The sequence below is a fragment of the Nanorana parkeri genome, unplaced genomic scaffold, assembly GCF_000935625.1.
Source record: "Nanorana parkeri isolate BGI_ZX_2015 unplaced genomic scaffold, ASM93562v1 scaffold2094, whole genome shotgun sequence".
Lineage (NCBI taxonomy): Eukaryota > Metazoa > Chordata > Amphibia > Anura > Dicroglossidae > Nanorana > Nanorana parkeri.
The window spans coordinates 121,970-143,301 of NW_017308362.1; the positions used below are offsets into that span (position 1 = coordinate 121,970).

At 45.6% G+C, this 21,332-nt stretch overlaps 1 protein-coding gene across 1 annotated transcript; it reads left to right on the forward strand.

Annotated features, from left to right (window-relative positions):
* The first annotated feature begins 7,085 nt into the window (after positions 1 to 7,085).
* LOC108800662 (trans-1,2-dihydrobenzene-1,2-diol dehydrogenase-like) lies at positions 7,086 to 19,673 on the forward strand. The gene is made up of 8 exons (XM_018572655.1): positions 7,086 to 7,202; positions 13,218 to 13,329; positions 14,367 to 14,415; positions 14,660 to 14,666; positions 16,283 to 16,535; positions 18,219 to 18,343; positions 19,279 to 19,446; positions 19,523 to 19,673. The coding sequence occupies exons 1-8, from the start codon at positions 7,113 to 7,115 to the stop codon at positions 19,616 to 19,618; spliced, it is 900 nt and encodes a 299-aa protein (XP_018428157.1). The 5' UTR covers positions 7,086 to 7,112; the 3' UTR covers positions 19,619 to 19,673.
* Positions 19,674 to 21,332: the final 1,659 nt, after the last annotated feature.

Genomic DNA, 21,332 nt, shown 5'->3' on the forward strand with positions numbered 1-21,332 from the left:
CTATGTAAGTACCTTTCTTAATCTGCTTATAGGATTGAGAAATATAAATGGTAACAGGAAACACATATACAATTATATTTTCACTATGGACTAAAGGTTCTTTAACCGACTCTAGGAAAAAAAGTGACATTAGTTGGTGAACTACTCAACTGCAATTGTGCTAAAGTCAGATTTCTCTCATCCACGTTAGTTTCAGCAGGTTTTTCACAGTGCTTCTGGATTGTACTACAGTTCCCGTTTACAAAGTTTTGTGCTGTGTATCTTCCCTGTTAGATAGCAGTGTGGGCTCAGACAAAGGGAAGTGCCTGGAACCATTAAACAGGCTGGCCTGGATTTTCACTAGCTTAGATTCAGGGCCATTCAGAAGAATAGGATACTGGAAATTGTAGGCAGCTAGATGCACCAGATGGATGTAAGGATAGAAATTAGGGAAACTCAGCAGGCTAAAACTTTTCAGGCAATTAATAGCAAATATGTGCTTGGCCCTGCAGCGTGTTTAACTGACTTTCCTTTTGCTCCTTTGCAACCCTTTATGCAGCCAGGAACATGCTCTGTACTTCCAGGTATGGGGATTGTGTGCCGCACTCCCCTTTTCTCATGTGACACTGCTGTCCTCAACCCTGTGTAAACTCCAACTGGTATCCACTCAGTTCATGTAGGGATTTTTTTTCTACATTCCTGATGGCAAATGGAGCTACAGGGGAGCGAAGGCAAGTATAACATGCTATGGTGTTCAGCTTTAAAGTGAACCTGTTGCTCTGCCCTCCATGGCCAATGCATCGGTTCACTTCACAGTTGTACTTAGCTCATTCTAGGTAAAGTGGCAGATAAACAGGTTCACTATTAATCACAGGAAGTACCAGAGGGGCCATTACTTACCTTCTCCTAGATATACCACCACTGCAACACTCTGACTATGTGAGCAACCCCAGAGAAAGAGAAACCCCAGCCAACCAGTTATACAGTACATTTGAAGCACATACACAGGAATGATGTGCAGACATCCCAACCTGCAAAACCTTATTTCAGGGAGGTTCCCATCTCATTTCTCGTATATATATATATAGAATCTCTCTCGTGGACGTCAGGGAGCCGCTATCTGATAGCGGGAGACTGCCTGAACATCAGGGAGACTTGAGATCCCTGGATGTGTAACGTGATGTACATACAGTATTCTTATGGTGCATGTGGCTGCATAGCATGTTCAGTGGTCACAACACTTTAACTGAAAATACTCCATGCCATTACTCCTCTCATCGTAAGCTTGATTCAGCTAGGAGCTGGTGTGTGACAAGTCAGTAAAGAGAAATTTCAGATTGTGCTGTATCTAAGGGCTTTTTACACACCAAATGCAGACCAGATCTCCATGAGTTTCTGCACACGCAGTGCAGTGCGTTTTTAGCTGCGTTTTTGATGCGTTCCAGAGCGTTTGCATGCATTTTTTATGCGTTTGCATGCGTTCCAGAGTGGTCCAGAGCAGGTAAAATAGGGCTTGCTGCAGTTTTTTTTTAACATGCTCTGGAACTGAACGCTGAGGTGTGAACTAGAGATCCAAATACCTTTGGAATACATTGGACGCAGTTTTGATCCGGTCTGTAACTGCTCTGCTCTGCTCCTGGAACGCGCTTGGTGTGAACTAGCCCCAAGTGAACTTGAAAGTGAATGTGAAAGTATATTTTTATATATTTGTTAGTTTTTCTTTAAAAGAGAAGACAAAATCTGATAATAAATATGTAAAATGAAAAGTTATTTACATGTGTTTGATTTTGATTCTTGGATGTACTTCTAAAAAGAAGCAAATTCAATGTAGTCTTGGGCCTGCAGCAGAAAATAAAGGCTGCATTATTAAAAAAAATCATGCTTCTGTGTGTTCTGGACAACATAGTAGCTTTTACACGTCATGAATTTCCATCCAAAAGGGGCCTTTCTTTCAAAAATAGTCCCCAGGTCCGAGAAGATTTGTAACATTTTAGTGCAGGCACTTCTTACAATATAAAAACAACATACAAAACATGCAACTGCAAATTCAGTGGTTATTCTTACCCTGATCGCACATAGCTGGCTATTCACGTTAGATTTTGGTTGGCGATGCGTACGAGATATGACGAAGATAAAACAGTTTATCAATCACTTTTTCAATAGATGAACACATGGACATGCAAATTCTTTTTATAAGAGTATGCTTTCCATGTGTACAGATCTCACTCCTGTTATCCTGGAGGAGCAACAGTTAATGGCTTAGGAAATCAACCTATCTGATAGGTGTTTGCATCCAAATATATGATCTCATTGGACCTACTGAGGTCTGAAATGAACCCTGTACATGCTTTGTCACCTCATCTTGTGAAAATCAACAGCATGGTGACCATCATCTAAGGGAATTGGAAAACTCTAATGTTTTTAGGTGTTTTTTATTGTGAATAGCCCGTACAGCAGCCCTTTGGTTTGACTGAAGTGAAGGGCTCCGGCGGCCGAAGAGAGCCGAAGGATCAGCAGAAGCTATGGCTGAATCCTTCGACTCTTTAGTGAATAAACCCCTAAATAATGTATCTCGGGGAATCAACCGATGGCAAGGACCTAAAGTGAAAGAACACCGTTTTGCCCAAGCTAAGATATATGCTTTCCAAGTAAATACAGCAACCAAGTTCCTAATCATATCACTGACTTGTTGCAAATCAATTGGAATGAGAAATATGGGCATGGGAGTTCAAAAGCTTCCGCTGTGGGATCCAGTTCCCTGAACCTCTGGAAGTTTTGCCAGGAAAAAACATCAGCAATCATATTACACTTGCCCACTAAATATTTATCTAAATATCAACTTTCAAGCAGAGAAAAAAACAGATGTCTAGGCAATGAGTAACTACACGAGGAGACCTAGATGCAAGACAAATAACTGCATATAAGACACCTTGTTATCAGTCTGCAATTGAATCCTCCTGTTACATAAATGAGGTCACTGCAAACTTAAGATACCACTATAAGAAACAATTCCAAATCAAACATTGTTTTTCATACATTCAATTTGTGATGATACAATGAACCTCAAAAATGCTCCAAAATTTCCCTGGCTGTATCAAGCAACAACTGAAAGTCAGCATCAGAAACAAACATCTTCTGCCAGAAGGAACGACCCATGTAAACAAGAAGAAATTTATGCCAGAGCAAAAGTGAACAAAGGTGGGGGGAGAAGCGCTCAAACTGAGTTGTACCTGTCTAGCAGGTGGGGAACTGGCTGGGTGGTGGGAGATGGTGTACTGGGGTCTAGGACCGCTTGGGTGAACAATGGGTGATGGTGAGGCAGGGGCGGATCCAGAGTCTATTCTCGGGAGGGGCACTGCCAGAAAATTAAGTTTTGCTTACAGAATGGTTAATATTTTATTTAAGACGGTTTCCCGGCCAACCACAATTAAGCCGGCCAAACAACATGCAGCCGGCTTCCCGGGCAATCAGGAAGCCGGTTGGCATGTCATTACCCGCTGCCGGCTTCCTGATTACCCGGGAAGCCTGCTCCATGCCAGTGGAAGCACCGGTATTGGTATTCAGTATCGGCGAGTACCAAAAGCAAAATATCGGTACTTGATACCGAAAAACCGGCATTGGTGCATCAAACATGTAGGGTTCATTCACACTGGATCGGCCAGCATGTACAGCTCCGTGCTGCATGCACAGCCGTATCGGGCAGCTCCCGGGAAGGAAGATGTTGCTGATGTCAGATCGTCCAGATGGCGATGTTGAAGGTCCAGTTGATGGAGCAAAATGGCATACAAAGGTTAGGAATTTGCATGAAGCAATATAGTAGAAATGTAGTAATTTACCACAAGGTATTGGGTGATGTGCTGTCATCGGCGGTGGATGTAGGTGGTGGTCCTCAGGACTTTGCTGTTTCCATGCCCATGCGATGTGCGCAGAAATTCCTGATGTCCCCAAAAGGATTGCTGCAGTTGCGGGTACCTTGACTGAGGTTGAGGGTGACTGAGGCTGCAGTTGTGGGTACCTTGACTGAGGTTGGGGTGGGTACCTCTGGTGCAGCTCGAGATGACGGTGGGTGAAGACGGTATTGCGGCCGTGGAGTGTGTGGGAAGAACAGGGGCCAAATGAATGTCACTCAGTGGCTGCACTGATTATGCAGACCACAGAGTGTGGGATCGAGGTGTGAGGCTCCGGAGAGTGGATCTGGAGGTGGGGAGATGCACACACACGTCGGAGCCGGGACCGTGGCCCGGACAGCGTGTGTGTGTGTGACAGCCGTCGGCGGCTGTGGGAGAGATATGCGGCAGCCGGGGAGCCGCACGGTCTGGATGGTGGAGGCAGCTGGAGGAGCTAGCGTGAAGCAGGTCACGCTACTGGTGGACAGGAAAGAGGGTCCAGCGTGGGTGCCTCGTGCAGGAACGGCAACGCGTTTCGAAAATGTCGGTTCTTCTTTGTCAAGCTGGTAAGAAAGTGCTTTCTTACCGGCTTGACAAAGAAGAACCGACATCTTCAAAACGCGTTGCCGTTCCTGCATGAGGCACCCACGCTGGACCCTCTTTCCTGTCTCTCCCACAGCCGCCGACGGCTGTCACACACATACACAGAGCGCTGTAAAACAGGATGCCAGAGCAAAGACCATCAAAGAAAAAATGGCAAGAAAAAAATCATATTCATTGGTATAATCCGTGATGCAAACGCCAGAAGCCCAAACAAGGATTGGATTTTCTTCCCCTTTTCTTTCTAAAGTAAAATAGACAAAGAACCTTTCAAATGAGCAATCTTAAATGGAGGCAGCCTAAATTCCATAATGACAGTATCAATTTGGATACTGAGAACTTCAAGCGAAGTATCATATCTTACCATCCATTCCAAGAAACAAGCAAAGGGTTAAAAAAAAAAAACCAAGACAATGAGAACCCCATAGGGTATGAAAGAAAAAACCTGCCCTCAAATTGAAAACCAAGGGAATTAAAAGAACCAGGCCAAATAGGCAGTAGCCTGAAAGCCCATTTTATATCACTTTTAGCAAGCAAAGCAGTAGAGCCAAATGAGCGAATAATACAAAGAGTTTCCTCAGAAGTGGTATAGGATCCCTTATGATGCACTTGCAGTCTAGGTGGATGATGCACTTCTGGGTCTCCAACAATTACGCACTTCTAGCCCTGATCCACTTGCAGCAGGGGAGGGGACACTTCCGCAGTAGCCTCACTAGGGGCAATACGGGGGTCCACATCTGGCGGCAAATCTTGATCTGAATCCACATCTTGACCTCAGCAAGACCTGGATTCACAGGGTGGACACAAACGATCCATTGGGCAGTATGGAAGGTCCAGCGATGTCAATGGAAGCAACATTTTGGGATAGAAAATCTGGAGAGATCTGATGGAGCTACCAAGGCAGACAGGATCACAGCCACTCTTCTCCTCATGGTGTAGATGCACTATGAAGCATCTCCTGAAGCAAGGAATCTATCCCTATACAGCCTGTCTTGAAGAGATATTACCTCTGACAGAACCTCTGATAAAGAATAAATGGAGGTAAGCACAGCTGTTAATTGGATGCTTGATTTCCCACAAACATGCATTTTACAGTTCTGCAGTAAACACAAACTAAAAAGCAGCTGATATTTGCTGAGAGTTCTAACTGCTGCATGGATAAAAAAAAACGGCATGATATTTATGTGCAAAATTTCATATTTACATGACAAATGGCCAGTTCAAACCAGCAAGCCACACTAAATGCAAAGCCAATCCAGGCGCATCACATTGTTTATTTTTTGGTTAGAGTTTTTATGAAATGTCACGAGTGGCATTTCATTTCATTGTGTTCTATCGGCACAGTGCGGTTCTACTATGTCGCAACACCCTGCGCTGAAAATAAGTACCTCGTGTAGTACTGAGCCAATTTAAAATAAGGCAAATTGTCGTGCCTGTGCCTTGGGGCTGCGCTGGAAAAAAGCAACCAGCACACCCCCCAATGCATCTGGCATGATTGGGACCTAAAACAAAACTATAATAAAGACATTTGGCAAGTCTCCTGCGCACAATATCTTTAAATTATCATTCCTGATTCAATCAGTAAAGAAATGGTGCTACTTTGATGTCTGAGTCTAAAAGAAGGTTGCAATCGATGGTGGCTCTGTTCTGCAATACTTAGTAATAATAATAATACTTCTACTGGCAGGCAGAAACATTGCTCAGCATCCAAGCTTCAACTCTGTCACTGATTCATCAGCAGAATTTTTCTTGTTACTGTAGCGCCCATCACCTTTGGTGAAGTGCTTGCTAGCTATTTAGTGATAGCCAGGGCTGTATGCAGCCTGGTTGAATTTTGTAGCAGCCAGCACATGGTTAATCCTAGGTGTCCAACCTTGTCTGTACCCCCTGGGGCGGAGTGAGACTCTGTCACATTATGGGACAGCCAATGGGTGACACTGTGATATGTGTACAGGGCAGCAGCCAGTTACTGGGCTTTTTGTAGCCAGTGATGTCTGCTGACAAAGGATATATATATTGGTGGGAGGCCATGTGCTCGCTCTCTTGCCTGGACCAGCCATGGACTGAGGTTGGGTGTTCAGCCTGCCCCTAGGCTAGGCCGAGGCCTGGGGGTGGGAGTTGGCTGAGCTGCTGAAGGAGAAGCCTCCTTGAGAGTTTGCAGTCAGGAGAATGCCTGTAAGGATGGAAGAATCAGGACCCGTTTGGGCTTCTGAAGTGCCTGGTATTCAGAGGGACTTCTGAGCGGGGTCAGTGTTCTTCCAAGGATTGTGGAGATGTACTTCACGAAGATAAGATCTGGTGAGTCTGGAGCTATGGAGGCCAGTGCACCTAGACCCTATACCCTCTCTCCCTAGTTAGAAGTGAATAAACTGTTTAACCAGCATTTTACGATTGGAGCGGACTTCAGTTTGTGGGCACAGGAAGAGGGCGGTTAATGCTAATGGGGCAGTTGAAAATCTATCCCTAGACTGACTAGATATGGACCTGTTCATCCAGCGGCTCCTTCGGGGGTGAGCGCTACATTACCTATAAAGAAATAGACACTCCCAGTTCATTTCAGTATAAAAACAGGTGGGCAAGCATTCACAGGAACAGTGAATAAACTTGGCAGCACTTATATTCAGAGACGAGCTGTAATCCTTCAGTATGGCCACTAGATGGGGTATTTGTGCTGTAGGGAAGATTCGTAATGATTTCATGTTTGCCCTGCAGACACTGACAGCTCAGGATCACCAGGTGAGCTTACACTCAACAAACAGCTATCTATCTATCTATCTATCTCTCTATCATCTATTTAATATATATCTCTTTATCATCTCTCTCTCTCTCTCTCATCTATCTATCTATCTAATATATCTCTCTCGATCATCTATCATTCTAATCTCTCTCTCTCTCTCTCCTCTCTCTCTCTCTCTCTCTCTCTCTCTCTCTCTCTCTCTCTATCTATCTATCTATCCATGTCTCTGACTGGCCATTGGCCATGACTTGTTAAATTTAAAGAGCGTGTATGGTCAAAATGTTTTTCTTTTGTATTGTTAAAGTAGGGAAAGTTTAAAGCCGCTGTCAGATTTTTATTGCGGTCTGTGTCCCTTTGGGTGTATTGATTCACTGTTTGTCCTGTAATGTTATCACTTTGGACAGATAGTGATGGCAATTCCCAAAATGTAAGGGGTTATTCACTAAGCCACCAAAGGCAACCAAGTGAATATCCAAGCCGAAGTGAAGTGAGCCGAACCCTGTTCGGCCATTCACTTCAGCCTTGTACGGCTAATTTCAGCCGTACATCGGCTAAAATCAGCCGCACATCGGCTGGCTTCGGTTCAGCCGAACATGCTCAACATGTTTGGCTGAGCTGAAGTGAAGGAGCCATTCGACTCAGTCGATACAACATCTGGATCGACTGAGTCGGACCTCTGGCATTTCACTTGCTGCCGTTCGCCCTATTCACTCACTGCCGAACGGCAGTGAGTGAATAGCCGGATGCTGCTGAGCGGCATTCGGCTAGGTTATTTCTGCTTACTACCTCTGAGGTAGCAAGAAGAATAAAAAAAAAAATTCAACAAAAGAAAAAAAAAACAGCGTGGGGACCCCCTCCTGATCCATGCCAGACCCTTGAGGTCTGGTAGAAAAGATAGGAGGAACCCCAAGTTATTTAAAAAAAAATGGAGTAGGGTTTCCCCCAAAGTTATACCAGACCCTTTAGGTCTGGCAGGAATTTAAAGGAGGAACCCCACCCCCACAAATGGGTAAACAAAAACGTGGAGTTCCCCCTAAAATTCCTAACCAATCCCTTAATCCGAGCACAGGCCTGGCGATCAAGCGCCCCTCTCTGCCATACCAGGCCACATGCCCTCGGTACTGGGAGGGTGCTTTTCCAAGGTCCACCCTGGAAAAGCACCTTGTTCTCATGCCAGTAGGGACAAGGGCCTCTTCCCCTGAGGTTATGGGGATCTGGGGGCAGAGGGGCTAATTTGCATCGTGGTACCCCCTTTAATAAAGGGGCACCCAGAAGCACCCTCCTTGTGAATGAGTAAGGAGTAATTGTACCCCTACCCATTCACTAAAGAGTTAAAGTAAAAATGAAAATAAAGAGCACACACTTTTGTAAAAATTCCTTTAATTGAAATAAAAACACCACAAACATTTTTCATAATTCCTTTATTAAAAAAACAAATATCTCCAAAATGTATCCAAGGGTCAATCATGACGTCCAGAGGTCAGCAGTATAAAGCAGAGTGCAGAGATCAGAGGTGTAAAGCAGGGTGCAGAGATTAGCGGTGTAAAGCAAGGTGCAGAGGTCAGCGGTGTAAAGCACAGTGCAGAGATCAGTAGTGTAACATAGAGGTCAGTGACTACTGCACTCTGCATTACCCTACCCTACGCTAGCGCCGGCGCTGCACATCTCCCAAACCCTGACAGGCATACCACGAATGCTGAGTGTACTAACAAGTGTATTGAGAGCACAGAAGCACATCAGGATGGAAATTGGCAGCATGGGGCAGGGAGACACTAGGAGGGGATGAGGATGACCAGAAAGCACTGAGGGGGTGCAGGGGAGAGGCTAGCACCCTGGTCGGCATAGCACACGTATATGTGTGTGTGTGTGTGTGTATGTATATATGCATGTACGTGTATATATATGTAGCCCCCATCACCTTTTGTGATGTGGCTACTAGACATTTAGTGATAGCCAGGGCTGTAGTCAGCCTGGCTGGATTTGTAGTGGCAATTATCTGGTTAATCCCAGGTGTCTAGCCTTGCCTGTACCCCCCTGACTCTGTCATATTGTGGGACAGCCAATGAAAGATAATGTATGTACAGTACAGCAGCTAATCACTGGGCTTCTCTCAGCCAGTGGTGCATGCTGGGATAGAGTACATATATTGGTGGGAGCTGCCATGTGCTCAGACTAGCCGGGACCATCCATGGATTAGGGCTGGGTCCTGTTCCACCTGCCCCCCAGGCTAGGCCAAGGCCTGGGGTTGGGCATGGGCTGGTGTGAGGGAAAAGGTTTCCCTGAGACCTCCAACATGGAGGAGGCCTGAGATGCTGAAAGAGGAAGAGAACCGGGACCAGTGCAGGCTCTTGAAGTACCCTGGAACTAAGTGGACTTCACAGCATGGTCGGTGTCTTTCCTGATTGAGGATCTGCATCCATCCTGTCTGTCTGTTATATCAGTGGCTGTCTGCTGTCTACCAGGTGGATTTACACTGATACATCTACAAAGTCTGGTGAGTCTGGAGTTTCTGATGGCTACCCCTGGACACCTAGAACCCCTATACCCTCTCTCCTCAGTGAATGTGTTCAATAAATCGTTACTTAGCATTTTACTACCGGAGTGGACATCAGTTTATGGGCGGTTAATGCTATCGGGTGGGCAGTTGAAGATCATACCCTAGACCGACTAGAAGTGAACCGGGCAAACCAGCGGCTCCTACTGGGGTAGCGCTACACATATATATATATATATACACTGAGTTGCCAGATTATTATGACCACCCCATCAGTACTTCATTGGGCCACCTTTTGCCTTCAATACTGCAGCGATTCTTCTTGGCATTGACCCCACGAGATATTGAAAGGTGATGCGAGGAATCTGACACCATGCCTGACAGGGGCGGACTGGGCCATTGGGAAGGGTGGCAATTGCCCCCGGGCCACGCTGTTAGAAGCTGCATACGGCGTGTGCTGGTTACTACTTAAAGGAGAACTATGAGATGAGTGATTTCCACTCACCTCATAGTAGTGTGCTGTGTGCAGCTTCTGAGAAAATACGCTATTAGCGTAGCGGGAGCAATGCAAAATGCGCAGCCAGCTTCCTCGCTATGCTAATAGCGTATCTTATCAGAAGCTGCACACAGCGCGTGCCGGTTTAAGTAGTAACCAGCATGCTCTGTATGCAGCTTCTAACAGCGTGCGAGACTGGAGGCCGCGCTTGTCGGTGGATCCAGGGATCAGATGAGTATTAAAAAAAAATTGGTTTATTTTATGTTCCCGGGGACATAATTTGTCAGGGGACGGTCTCCTGAATCCGGGGACTGTGCCCAGAAATAAGACTAAATCGATTATAATCGATGATTGAAAAAGTTGTCAACATTTTCAATCATCGATGAATCAGCTTTCGATTAGTTGTCCCTGTTCATGGCTTCACACACGCCACGTGCCGCACCTCACGCCTCCCCGCCTCACCCTTGCTGCTGCCAGACCCGCCCGCATCCACACGCCGCACCTCCTCCCTGCCTCACGCGCACCGCCCACATCCACGATCGGCACAGACGGGCCCGATCTCAGAAGCAAGTTGCTGGAAGACTGCACAGGTAAGCCTGCACTTTACCACACATGGTGCTCTATAATGTATTGCTGGGATGGTGGTATTTGTATTCCTCTATAGCTGATGATATATTGCGCTGTATATTATACCATTAGCTATAGAGGACTACAAATCCCAGCAATAATACATTATACAGCGCAATGCGGAATTCCACCAGCTATAATGTACTATTGCTGGGACTTGTAATCCTCTATAGCTGGTGTTATTCTGCATTGTGCTTTATAATGTATTATTGCTGGGATTTATTGTCCCCTTATACAGCGAAATGCAGAATACCACCAGCTATAGAGGCATCCCTCCACTACTATTGTGCTTTACATTTCCTAAACCGATAAATAAATTCATACTACTGTTACATGGATGGCAAAAGCGGCAGACCCATAGGTGGGGAGAAGGCGGGGGAAGAGGCAGAGCGGGAGGGGGGCAAAGTTGCTGCACCATGGGCCTCTGGGTTGTACTTGCCCCCTGGGCTAAAAGTTGCCAGTCAGCCCCTGATGCCTGATGAATAGCACTGTCCAGTTCTGTGAGATTTGATGGTTGTGGAACCAGCTGCCTGATGGCTCTAAGTTACACAGCATTCTCCTGCTGTTAATAGCAGTACCAAGAGCGCGGCTGCCAAAGCAGCCGTGTTCTTTTTTTAACCACTTCTGCGGGCCACCGTCTATAGACGTAATACGGCCCGGAAGTGGTTAAAGTGACATTAAAGTCAATTTTTTCCCCCTCCCCCCAATGTAAATGTCAGCACTAACCTTAACTGATGTCTCCTTATACGATCTTCTTCTTTCCTGATGTTTTAGGCTGTCCCTCCAGCGCTGCTGCGGGTCTCCGATCCAGCGCTGACTCCTCTGTCCTTGCTGGCACTTCCTGTCCCACGGTGTCTGCATGCGGGTGCACACGTCCATAGACTTACCTTGCGTCTCTGCTCGTCTCCCGGCCGAAAATCTGAACTGCGCATGCGCCCGCCCCAGGATGCTTTGCGGCCGCCTGAGCAGTTTCGGATTTTCGGACGGGAGCCCGCGGCAAAGACAGGGGTAATTTTAAACCGCTGTTAAGGTTTTTGTTTCGCTCAACTTTTTGCCTATATCTACTGCTTGCTAGCCATATATATATATGCAAAAAAGCCGGAGGGTTTAATAATGGGTCAATGCTCTCCTGATCCCTGGAACGACCGACAAGCGCAGACCCCCGTCTCTCAGGCTGTCATTATATGCATAAAGAGCGTGTTGGTAACTATCTTCTCAGAAGCTGCACACAGCGCGCCGGTTTAAATAGTAACCGACACACTCTGTATGCATATAATGACAGCATGAGAGCCGGGTCGCTGCGCTTGTCGGTGGATCAGGTGAGTATTTAAAAAAAAAAAAATGTTTTATTTTATGTTCCCGGGACATTTTTAAATGAACATAAAATAATAAAACCCCTGACATTTCCCTTTTAAAATAGAAATTGAAGACACAGAGTCCTCTACCCATACAGGTGGGGGAGAGCAGCGGGGATCCTGGGCCGCTCCTCTTCGCCCTGCCAAGCCACGGCTGTGTTGGCCGCCTGGCGCCCCTGTTGCCAATGGCGCCCTGTGCTCGCTGTGGCAACAGGGGCACAGCCAGGCCCGCCCTGGCTGCGCCCTCTCTCAGCTGCGCCTGAGGCGGGTGCCTCACTCGCCCCATGGTAGCTACAGCCCTGTCCAGAAAACCCGGTAAGAACTGCAAAGCCAGTTCTTTCTCAGCAAAATAATTTGTTTCTTGAAACCGCTCAGCCCCTCTGGTTGAGAGTCCTGGGTAACTACAACCCCCAGTTCTACCGTGGGATTGCCACACAATGCCACAATACATAAATAAACATATGTATATACAGGGCTGAGCTGTTGGCAGGGCTCAATCAGTACATACCCATATACATAACATACAGTGAAAGGTTGAATTACCCGGTTCTCTTTCCCCAGAGATCCCAGGCCTCCTGACAGCAGGAAGAGACAGCAGAGCAGCTCGATCTGAAGAGAAGAGAGCCGTCAGCTGCTGGGGCTGGGAGAATCACACACAGTTCATATGGCCTCAGGCACTGCCTTAGCTTGGTGCCTCACAGACAGTCTGCACAGAGTAGGGACGATGGGAGACTCCTCGGCGGGTGGCCCCTCAAATGTCTCTGTGAGGGGAGAGAGCCTGGAGACAGCTGCAGCACAGAGGCTGCAGGATTTGACTCCTTCCCCCTGAACACACTTAGACCCGGTCCTGCACGTGGGCGATCGCCGGTGCGGCGGCAGCCTTTTTTCAGGGACATTAGGGCCCCATAGCAACTGCGTGGGTCGCTATGGCGGTAGTTACGCCACTGCTTATTTCAGTGTTCATTATCTCTGTCTGATACGTTGTTATGAATCTTTTTTGATTTAATACATTTTCATAACCAACCTTATTTATTCCTTGCAGGCTATGGCTGTTGCAGCAAAAGATCAGAAATGTGCTAAAGAATTTTCAAAAACTCACAACATACCAAAAGTGTATAGCTCATATGAAGAGCTTGCCAAGGACCCCAATATAGGCAAGAAATAATTTACTTTTAAGTCATATCTAAACCCAATAACAGAGATGTAATATATTGCATCCCACCAGCCTGTAGATGTGGTGGCTGCATTCATTTTAATTTTTTGGGCTAAGAACATTTTCAGCAAGTACAGAAAATAGCTGTTTATCTTATCAAAAAAAGAAAGTGTTCCTGTCACTTCCAGTGAGCTGAACTGAAAGCCCAAACAAGCTTCTGTAAACTACCAACCCCACCCCCATGTAATGGAGATTACGAGAGAAAGACATATTTGAAGTCCAGCCTGGGCAACAACCATGGCTCCCTCAATAGATACAGTGGAGGAGTTAGCGTAGCCCCCTGAGACAGGGAGTGTGTTATTCACCAGATTACTTGGAGAAAAAATAAATGGGAAAAGCTTGAAAAAAAGAAAAACAATGCATCCACCATGTCCATGGATTGATAAGCTGCAATACTGACATTTTTGTTTTTAAGTTTAAATACACTTAAATGCCATAGTAGCTGATACATTTGCATCAGCAATGTAAAAAATGCTGGTTGGCAAAGTCACTGTATGAACGTTGCAGACAGATAAACTTTAGGACATTTCTCTGCAGCACCCCAGTCAGAAGGTGTAAGCCATTCAGTTTAGGACCCACGTTTAGACCTCACATAAGGAGGTTGTTAGCAGATGTCAGAACTGCAATGCAATGGAAAAGACTGCAGTGTGAACAAGGACTTACATAATATTAACTTCAAACGGGAAGACACTTTTGTTCTAAGGCTTGACAAAGAGGCTGTGCCTTGAAACGCGTAGCCGCCACTGCATAGAGAGCCCCCTTTTCTGTGCACAGTGCCCATTCATCTAGACTTCTTCCCGTTCGAAGATACAGCCTGTCTGTGGGACTCCAGCCTGTACGCACTGAACACAGCTGTTCGCGGCTCTCCCTCTCTCAGCCACCGCAGCGCGGCCTGGCCAGCCGTGCATGCGTGCTGCTAAGATCCGCCACAGTGTCTTCTCTTCCATTCTGATATTTCCCCTCTTCGGACCTCTCCAGACACCAGCCACTCATCCATCATCCCTGACATCCTGGTTGCCTTCCAACCGTAAGTTTCACATATTGTCCTATATCAAATATAGCCGAATTTCTAGGTAGTAGCGCTCTTTATATTTGTAGCTTGTTTATATGTACTGATTTTGCAGGGTCCTCTCCCTGTTAAAAAGAGCTTGCACACCATAATTTGTACCCCTTGTTCACTCAGTGACCCATAACCAGTTGTGCGCCTGTTTCAGTTGATTTTCTGTATTTACTAAACCTAGAAATGCTGACCTCTGACCCTATGTTTGTAGTCCCACGGTCAGTAGACCAGCAGAACCGCGACTTGCTTTACAAGGGTTTCTCTGCACCAAACCAATTCTACTAATGTGGAACTCCAAACCTACAACTTTAAGTTTTGGGTAAATAGGGGAAGAGGGAAATACCTTACAGCTGCTACAACCCAAATATGCCATTATAGTTATAATTATATAAAAATTGATTTTCCAGTGGGGTGCATGACTCTCAATATATCAAGCAATGTAAAAAAAAAGAAGAGAAGTGCAAAAGCTGTGCACATTGGGGGACAGTTATGTAAACTAACTTGTTGTTTGCAGTTGCTAATCTGTTGCTTCTTTTATTTTGAATGCAAAATAGGGACAGATTTATTTTATGTAATAAATTTACCACTTCCGAAAATTAACATAAACATATCTGTGTTTTCAAAATGTGCTCATTAGCACTTCTAAAGGTGCCCATACACCTTACGATTATCGGACGAACCTTTTCGCCCAATGATCGAACCGACGTACGATTTTCGTACGACGGCCCCATCCTGCCCAGATTATCAAAGGTTCAATCAGCGGTAGTTGAAAAAAAACACCTGGACGACTTGCGGTAATTGACCGCGATTTTTTTTGTTTGCGCATGCGCAGTGTTAATCATACGACTTTTGACAGACGGAAACGCCACCAACCATGCGAACATCTTACGATCGACCAAAGTTTTCAAACATGCTTGACCGTCAAAAGTTGTACGATTGTACAGTACTATTGGTCGGGCACTCTATTCAGACATTACGATTGTCGGACGAAAAGTCGATCGCATACGATTATCGTACGATAATCGTAAGGTGTATGGGCACCTTTAGTTCTAAGACATATATGTGACAATTCATTGCTAGATAAGCGCTTGCAGCTGCAGCAAAACTGAAAACATTGGTGTACAGTTGCTATTTGGCCGCAATATTATGCAAAACTAAACCTGTCACTTGGTTGCAAAATGAACCCAGCAAGATTAATGCTAACATTTGTACATGCAAAATACACATTATTTGATATGGAATTGCAAATGTCCTCCCAATATACGTTACATACAAATTTAAAAATAATCTTAGACAATTCTAAAACCACCTACATGCAGTATGTGAAGAAGCTGAGAGACAGTCTATGAGCCGGAGCAGGGGGTAGAAAGGTGAGCGCTGTCTCCCGGGGGGGATCAAGGAAGTTAGAGTGCTTTATACTATACCCCAAGACAAAAACGCGCAGTTAACTCTTGCAGTGTGGAGGTAGCCCCACTGCTATGAGCAACTTTTCAGTACTGCTATTTATTTTTATTTTTTTTAGGCTTCCTATAGGTGAAAGATGACAATGAGCCTGCAGCAGGATAATGGCTCTTTTCTATTACAAACAGGGGGGTGTTCCCAGACCACCAGGTTCCTTACAAAAGGGAGTGGGTTGGACTAGTGCAATACAGCAATAGAAAACTGAAGCTCTGAGCAGGTAGGCTGTGCTACCTTATGTATCTCAAGGCTGCATTTTTAATTTTGTCATACATGCATATTTTTATGTAGGCTTTGTGATACTAGAGAAAATTAATGATAATAGCCATTAGCTGCTGTGGATTATTGCTTATAAGGATATCTTATTATATTGTAGACAATGTGGAGTCTGTATTTTCCTGTGTATGATCAGATACACTCCCTCCTATCCCAGAAGGCCATAGGGGATGTAAAGGTTGTCCGGGCAGAGTTTGGCTCTAATCAATATTATGTCATGCGGGCGGTGGGGAAGGAGCTGGGAGGAGGGGCACTGCTGGATATCGGCTGCTATTGCCTCCAGTTTGCATTAATGGTTTTTAAAGGTGAAAAACCAGAATCAGTAACGGCCAAAGGTTTTCTGTATGAGACTGGTAAGTGTACACCACTATGTATCTACAATAGCTGCCTAATATTATTATTAGGGACGTCCCTAATAATGTCTAGTATCGGTATCAGGGCCAATACAGGGCATTTTCACAAGTACTTCTACTTGTGAAAATGCCCTGATACGAAAGGCTGATACCGGCCCTTTAAATTTTTAAAGAATTTCAGCTGCATGAGTGTGTTGCGATATATCTTAGTGGACTTTTTCAGACACACATAAATTTGCAAGAGAGACGGAGGTTTTGTTTGTTTGTTGATAGAAACTTGGTTCATACAATGGAAATGGCCAACAATACAGCCCAAACTGGTTTTACACAATGGGGTAGCTTGTCCTGTATTGATTTGTATCACAATGGGATGGTGATCGTGAATAGTCACGCCTAGCCTGGTCAAGACTCAAATCAAATCTTGACTACTGATGGCAATTTATGGTACAACGCTGCCACCTAGAGGTGGGAAACTGTATTGCCTTTTCCTAAAGGTCTAGGGGCGTAGCTTCCATTGTTTTAGGCCAGTTTTCTCTCAATAAAAAGCCAGTAGCTGAAAGGTAACAGAGCAGTTCACCAGCAGCACTTCACAAGACCAGGGCTTCACAGGAGGGGGACAGTACGAGTGTGCTTCACAAGACGAGAGGACTTGCTTCAAGACCAGGACATACAAAGGATACTGCAACGAGAAGCCATTTTTCCTAGGCCAAGAAGTCCTGCTCATCACGGAATTTGTGGAGCCTGCAGCCTAAAGCTAAGTACATTTTCAGTGTTTCCCCTCCTAGAAATCATACATGTACTAGAAGATAGTGTAGTGGGTGCATGTGAATGTTTGTAGCAGCCTGTCTTGTTGATGTATTTGTTTGCTTTTCCTGTAACTAAGTTTGTACACGCAGCATTTTCGCCAAGTAAAGTACTTTTAATGCTACTGAGTCAGTTTCCTTGAAGTTTACTGCAAGAACAGACAACAAATAGAAATTAAAGTTTTGCCAAGCTTTACAGCTGGGCTCATCCTTGAGATAAGCTTGACGTCTCTGGGATTTGTAGTCCAGAGCATTACAATTAGTTCCTGCGATTGCTGAGGACCTCAGTCTTTGATGCCCCACATCTCCTCCTTTCCGGCGCCTGCAGAGACAGGTACAACAGAGGACAGCTCACACTGCCCATACAGCCTTGGAGCTCCCGAAAACCCACTCGCAGAGCCCAGCACGAGCCCTAACACAAGACTTGTACCACCTGCAGAGCACCCACCCGCAACGCACGGAGAGCCCGGCACCACCATACAGCCCTGGTGAGATCTGTGAGCAGCCCTGGTGAGACCTGCACATAGCGCTGGTGAGATCGAAACACAGCCCTGGTGAGACCAAAATTCAGCCCTGGTGAGATCTGTGAGCAGCCCTGGTGAGATCTGTGAGCAGCCCTGGTGAGATCTGCATGCAGCCCTGGTGAGACCAAAATGCAGCCCTGGTGAGACCCGCACGCAGCCCTGGTGAGACCCCCACACAGCCCTGGTGAGACCCACACGCAGGCCTGGTGAACCGAATTTATATGGCACCAACAGTTTGCACAGCGCTTTACAATATAAAGAAGGCCTATATCTCCAGTTTAGATTTGCCAAGCTAACAACTACTTTTTACAACACCACCATAGCTATTACTACATATTTCTTCTTTCTGCCAATAGGTGTGGATAAAACTGTGACAATTATTCTTCAGTATGCAGGAAAACGTCAAGCCATTCTGACCTGCACTATCATGGTGGCAATGCCAAACCAGGCAGCCAATTGTGGTTCTAAAGGAATGATTCAGGTATTTACATTTAGGTCTCTAAAAAAAGAAAATTGTCTTATGTGACTGCACACTATGGACAAGGGTCTGTGAAGTCTGTTCAGTGTTTCTTTTAGAAACATTGGAAAATGACTAACTTTCAATAATATTATCAGTAGGGATGGACAGATACTAGTTTTGGTAATGGTGCCGATACCGAGTATTTGGGCGAGTACTCGTACTCACCCAAATGCTGCGATACTTACCCCCATACCGGAACTTCCGGTCAGAGGGAGATTTCCTCTGACCGTCAGTGCCACAAGGCAACATGGAACCGGCTTCAAGGCCAATCAGGAAGCTTGTTGCCAGGTAATGACGCACCTCCTGGCTTCCTGATTGGCTAGGAAGCCAACTTTACTTGTTGCTAGGTAGCCTTGCTTCCTGACCAATTAGGAAGCCGGGCGGCATGTCATGACCTGCATCCTGGCTTCCTGATTTACTAGGAAGCTTACTTCACTTGTTGCTAGGCAGCCTGGCATCCTAACCAATGTTTCAATAGAACGCCGGCTTCCCAGGCTACCAGGAAGCCTAGCGGCGGATCATGACAAGTTCCTGATAAGCTGGGCCAACGGTACCCCGGGATGCTGGTATCGGTATCAATGAGTACTGGAAAAAATATATCGATACTTGTAGGCGAAAAACCAGTATCCGTGTATCCCTACTTATCAGTATATGTTGCGGGAGGGGACATTATGTCTCTTTCCCACTGAGAATAACTGAGGTCCTTTACATTACCCATTAAAAGGACATTTTATATTATAAAAAAGTAGCAAAGGTTTTTAATCTAAAAGGTGTTTTAGGAAGTACATATTTTTGAGGTATTATTGCAACTCCTATCAGCAAAGCTCATGCTCCCTGATGATTGGAGAGCTCTTGTATATTATTTATTGTATTAATATTTTTTATATCCTTCCCAGATTCCAACCTGCATGTGGTGCTCAACCTTAGTTATTCTCAATGGCAAAGAGACACAATGTCCCCTCCCGCAATCCAGTAAACCCATGCATTTTATAAACAGCACAGGACTTAGCTATGAGGCCGAGCATGTGCGCCAATGTCTGCTAAAAGGTACTGTGCATGATCATGTGACCTGCGTTTTCCACTGATGCTCCCTTGGTTGTGTTCTAATGAGATTTTTTTTATTCTAGGACTTAAAGAAAGCCATTAACCTTGGCAGACAGTGAGCTGCTACACACCATCATGGATGAAGTTCGCAAGCAACTTGGAGTTCAATTCCCACAGGACAAAGTCTTATGATAAAGGAGTGGTCATTTAGAATTATGACTGCGGAACAGAAACATTTATTAAAAATCATATAAAAATAATATAATGATTGCTGCAACCTACCAAGTGCAATGAACCATCGTAACCAATCAAGATTCATATTTTACTTAACTAACTCAAATAAACTGCAATCTGTTTTTTTGTTATTGATTACTACACTTTGCATGTGATCATTGTTGTCTGCACTGTTTTACTGAAAAGGCACGACAGATATCCCCCTGTAACTTGGTACCTTCCTGTGCATGCAGAAAGGGGTTTTTCAGGAAGCGGTCCACCTGAGAGCCCACACACTGCCCGCACAAAGCCTGCAGTTCACATGAGAGCCTGCACAGTGCCTGCAGCCACCTGAGAGCCCGCACAGTCCCCCCAGCCCACCTGGGAGCCTGCACAGCTCCCCTGGGAGCCTGTACAGCCCAGTTTCTTTTTCTTAGATGTGCTAGTGGATAGATGAGGGGCAGTTAGTATTAGTGAAAAGGGAGTGCGGTTAGCAAAAGGGAGCGCAATTAGTGTAGGTGTGGCGGACCCCCGTACTCAGGACGAGTATGTCCGCCGATGTCTTCTTCCTTGCTCAGGAGATATTGGAACCCGCTGATCTGTAGCTCCCCGTTTCCCCAGTCACTAGCCAAGGCTTGAGTGTAGGGTAAACAAACTCTGCTTTATTGAACAACTGCACAAACTTTTATACAGAACACTGTCTTCTTCTTTGCTGAGGAGATCTTGCAACCTGAAGACCCTTAGCTCCCAGTTTCCCCAGTCACTAGCCAAGGCTTGAGTGTAGGGTAAACAAACTCTGCTTTATTGAACAACTGCACAAACTTTTATACAGAAAGTGATCAGATCAGAATATAATCCCATCACATCCCCCGTCCCCTCCCTGGACATTCTGTCTTCATAACACCACAGGTGTCCACCTGCTAACGAGCTCCAGACAGCCATGGCAAGAGCCTGGCCAGAATGTCATTGTTCTGAGCTCCCTCAGAGAACAATGGGAGATAACGAGGGATGGTGCTGATAGTCTTTCCATAACCAGGTCACACAGCATAACGCACTCAAACATAACTCAACCCCAATACACATTTACCTCATAAACTCATCACCATATCGTCACAGTAGGGTCCTGCTTAGGGTTGCCACCTGTCCAGGTTTTACCCGGACAGTTCGGGTTTTGAATGCTGTGTCCGGGATTCATGGCACCAGGAACCCGGACAGAAGATGTCAGGCAGAGAGGGGCAACCAAAATTAAGATAAGGGCTACTGGCCCCCCACTGAAAATAGTCTCAACTGTGATATTTACATATTAATGGGTGGTGCCCATTACATATGAATAGGCCACGCCTCATTCTCCCAAAAGAATATGTCTGTGTGATGCTAGAGTGTTCGGGTTTCGCTTGAAGAAAAGGTGGCAACCCTAGTCCTGCTCAACATATTTTTTTGGCAAAATATATTTCCTTACTCTTAAATATTGAATGCACTGATGACTTGGAATACACTTTTCCGTTTTATATAGTAAGTTGTAAGAGTGTTAAAAAAAAAAGTGGGTGCACTAAAGGACCCGGTCGGACAGCCAGAGGACTGACATGGTGGGAGGGTCAGTGGGTGGACTCGGTGGAACAGCCAGTGGACAGGCCTATGGTGTGTTGGTGGGGGGTGGTGGGGGGCTCAGGCCTAAAGCTGTATAAGGGGCCCC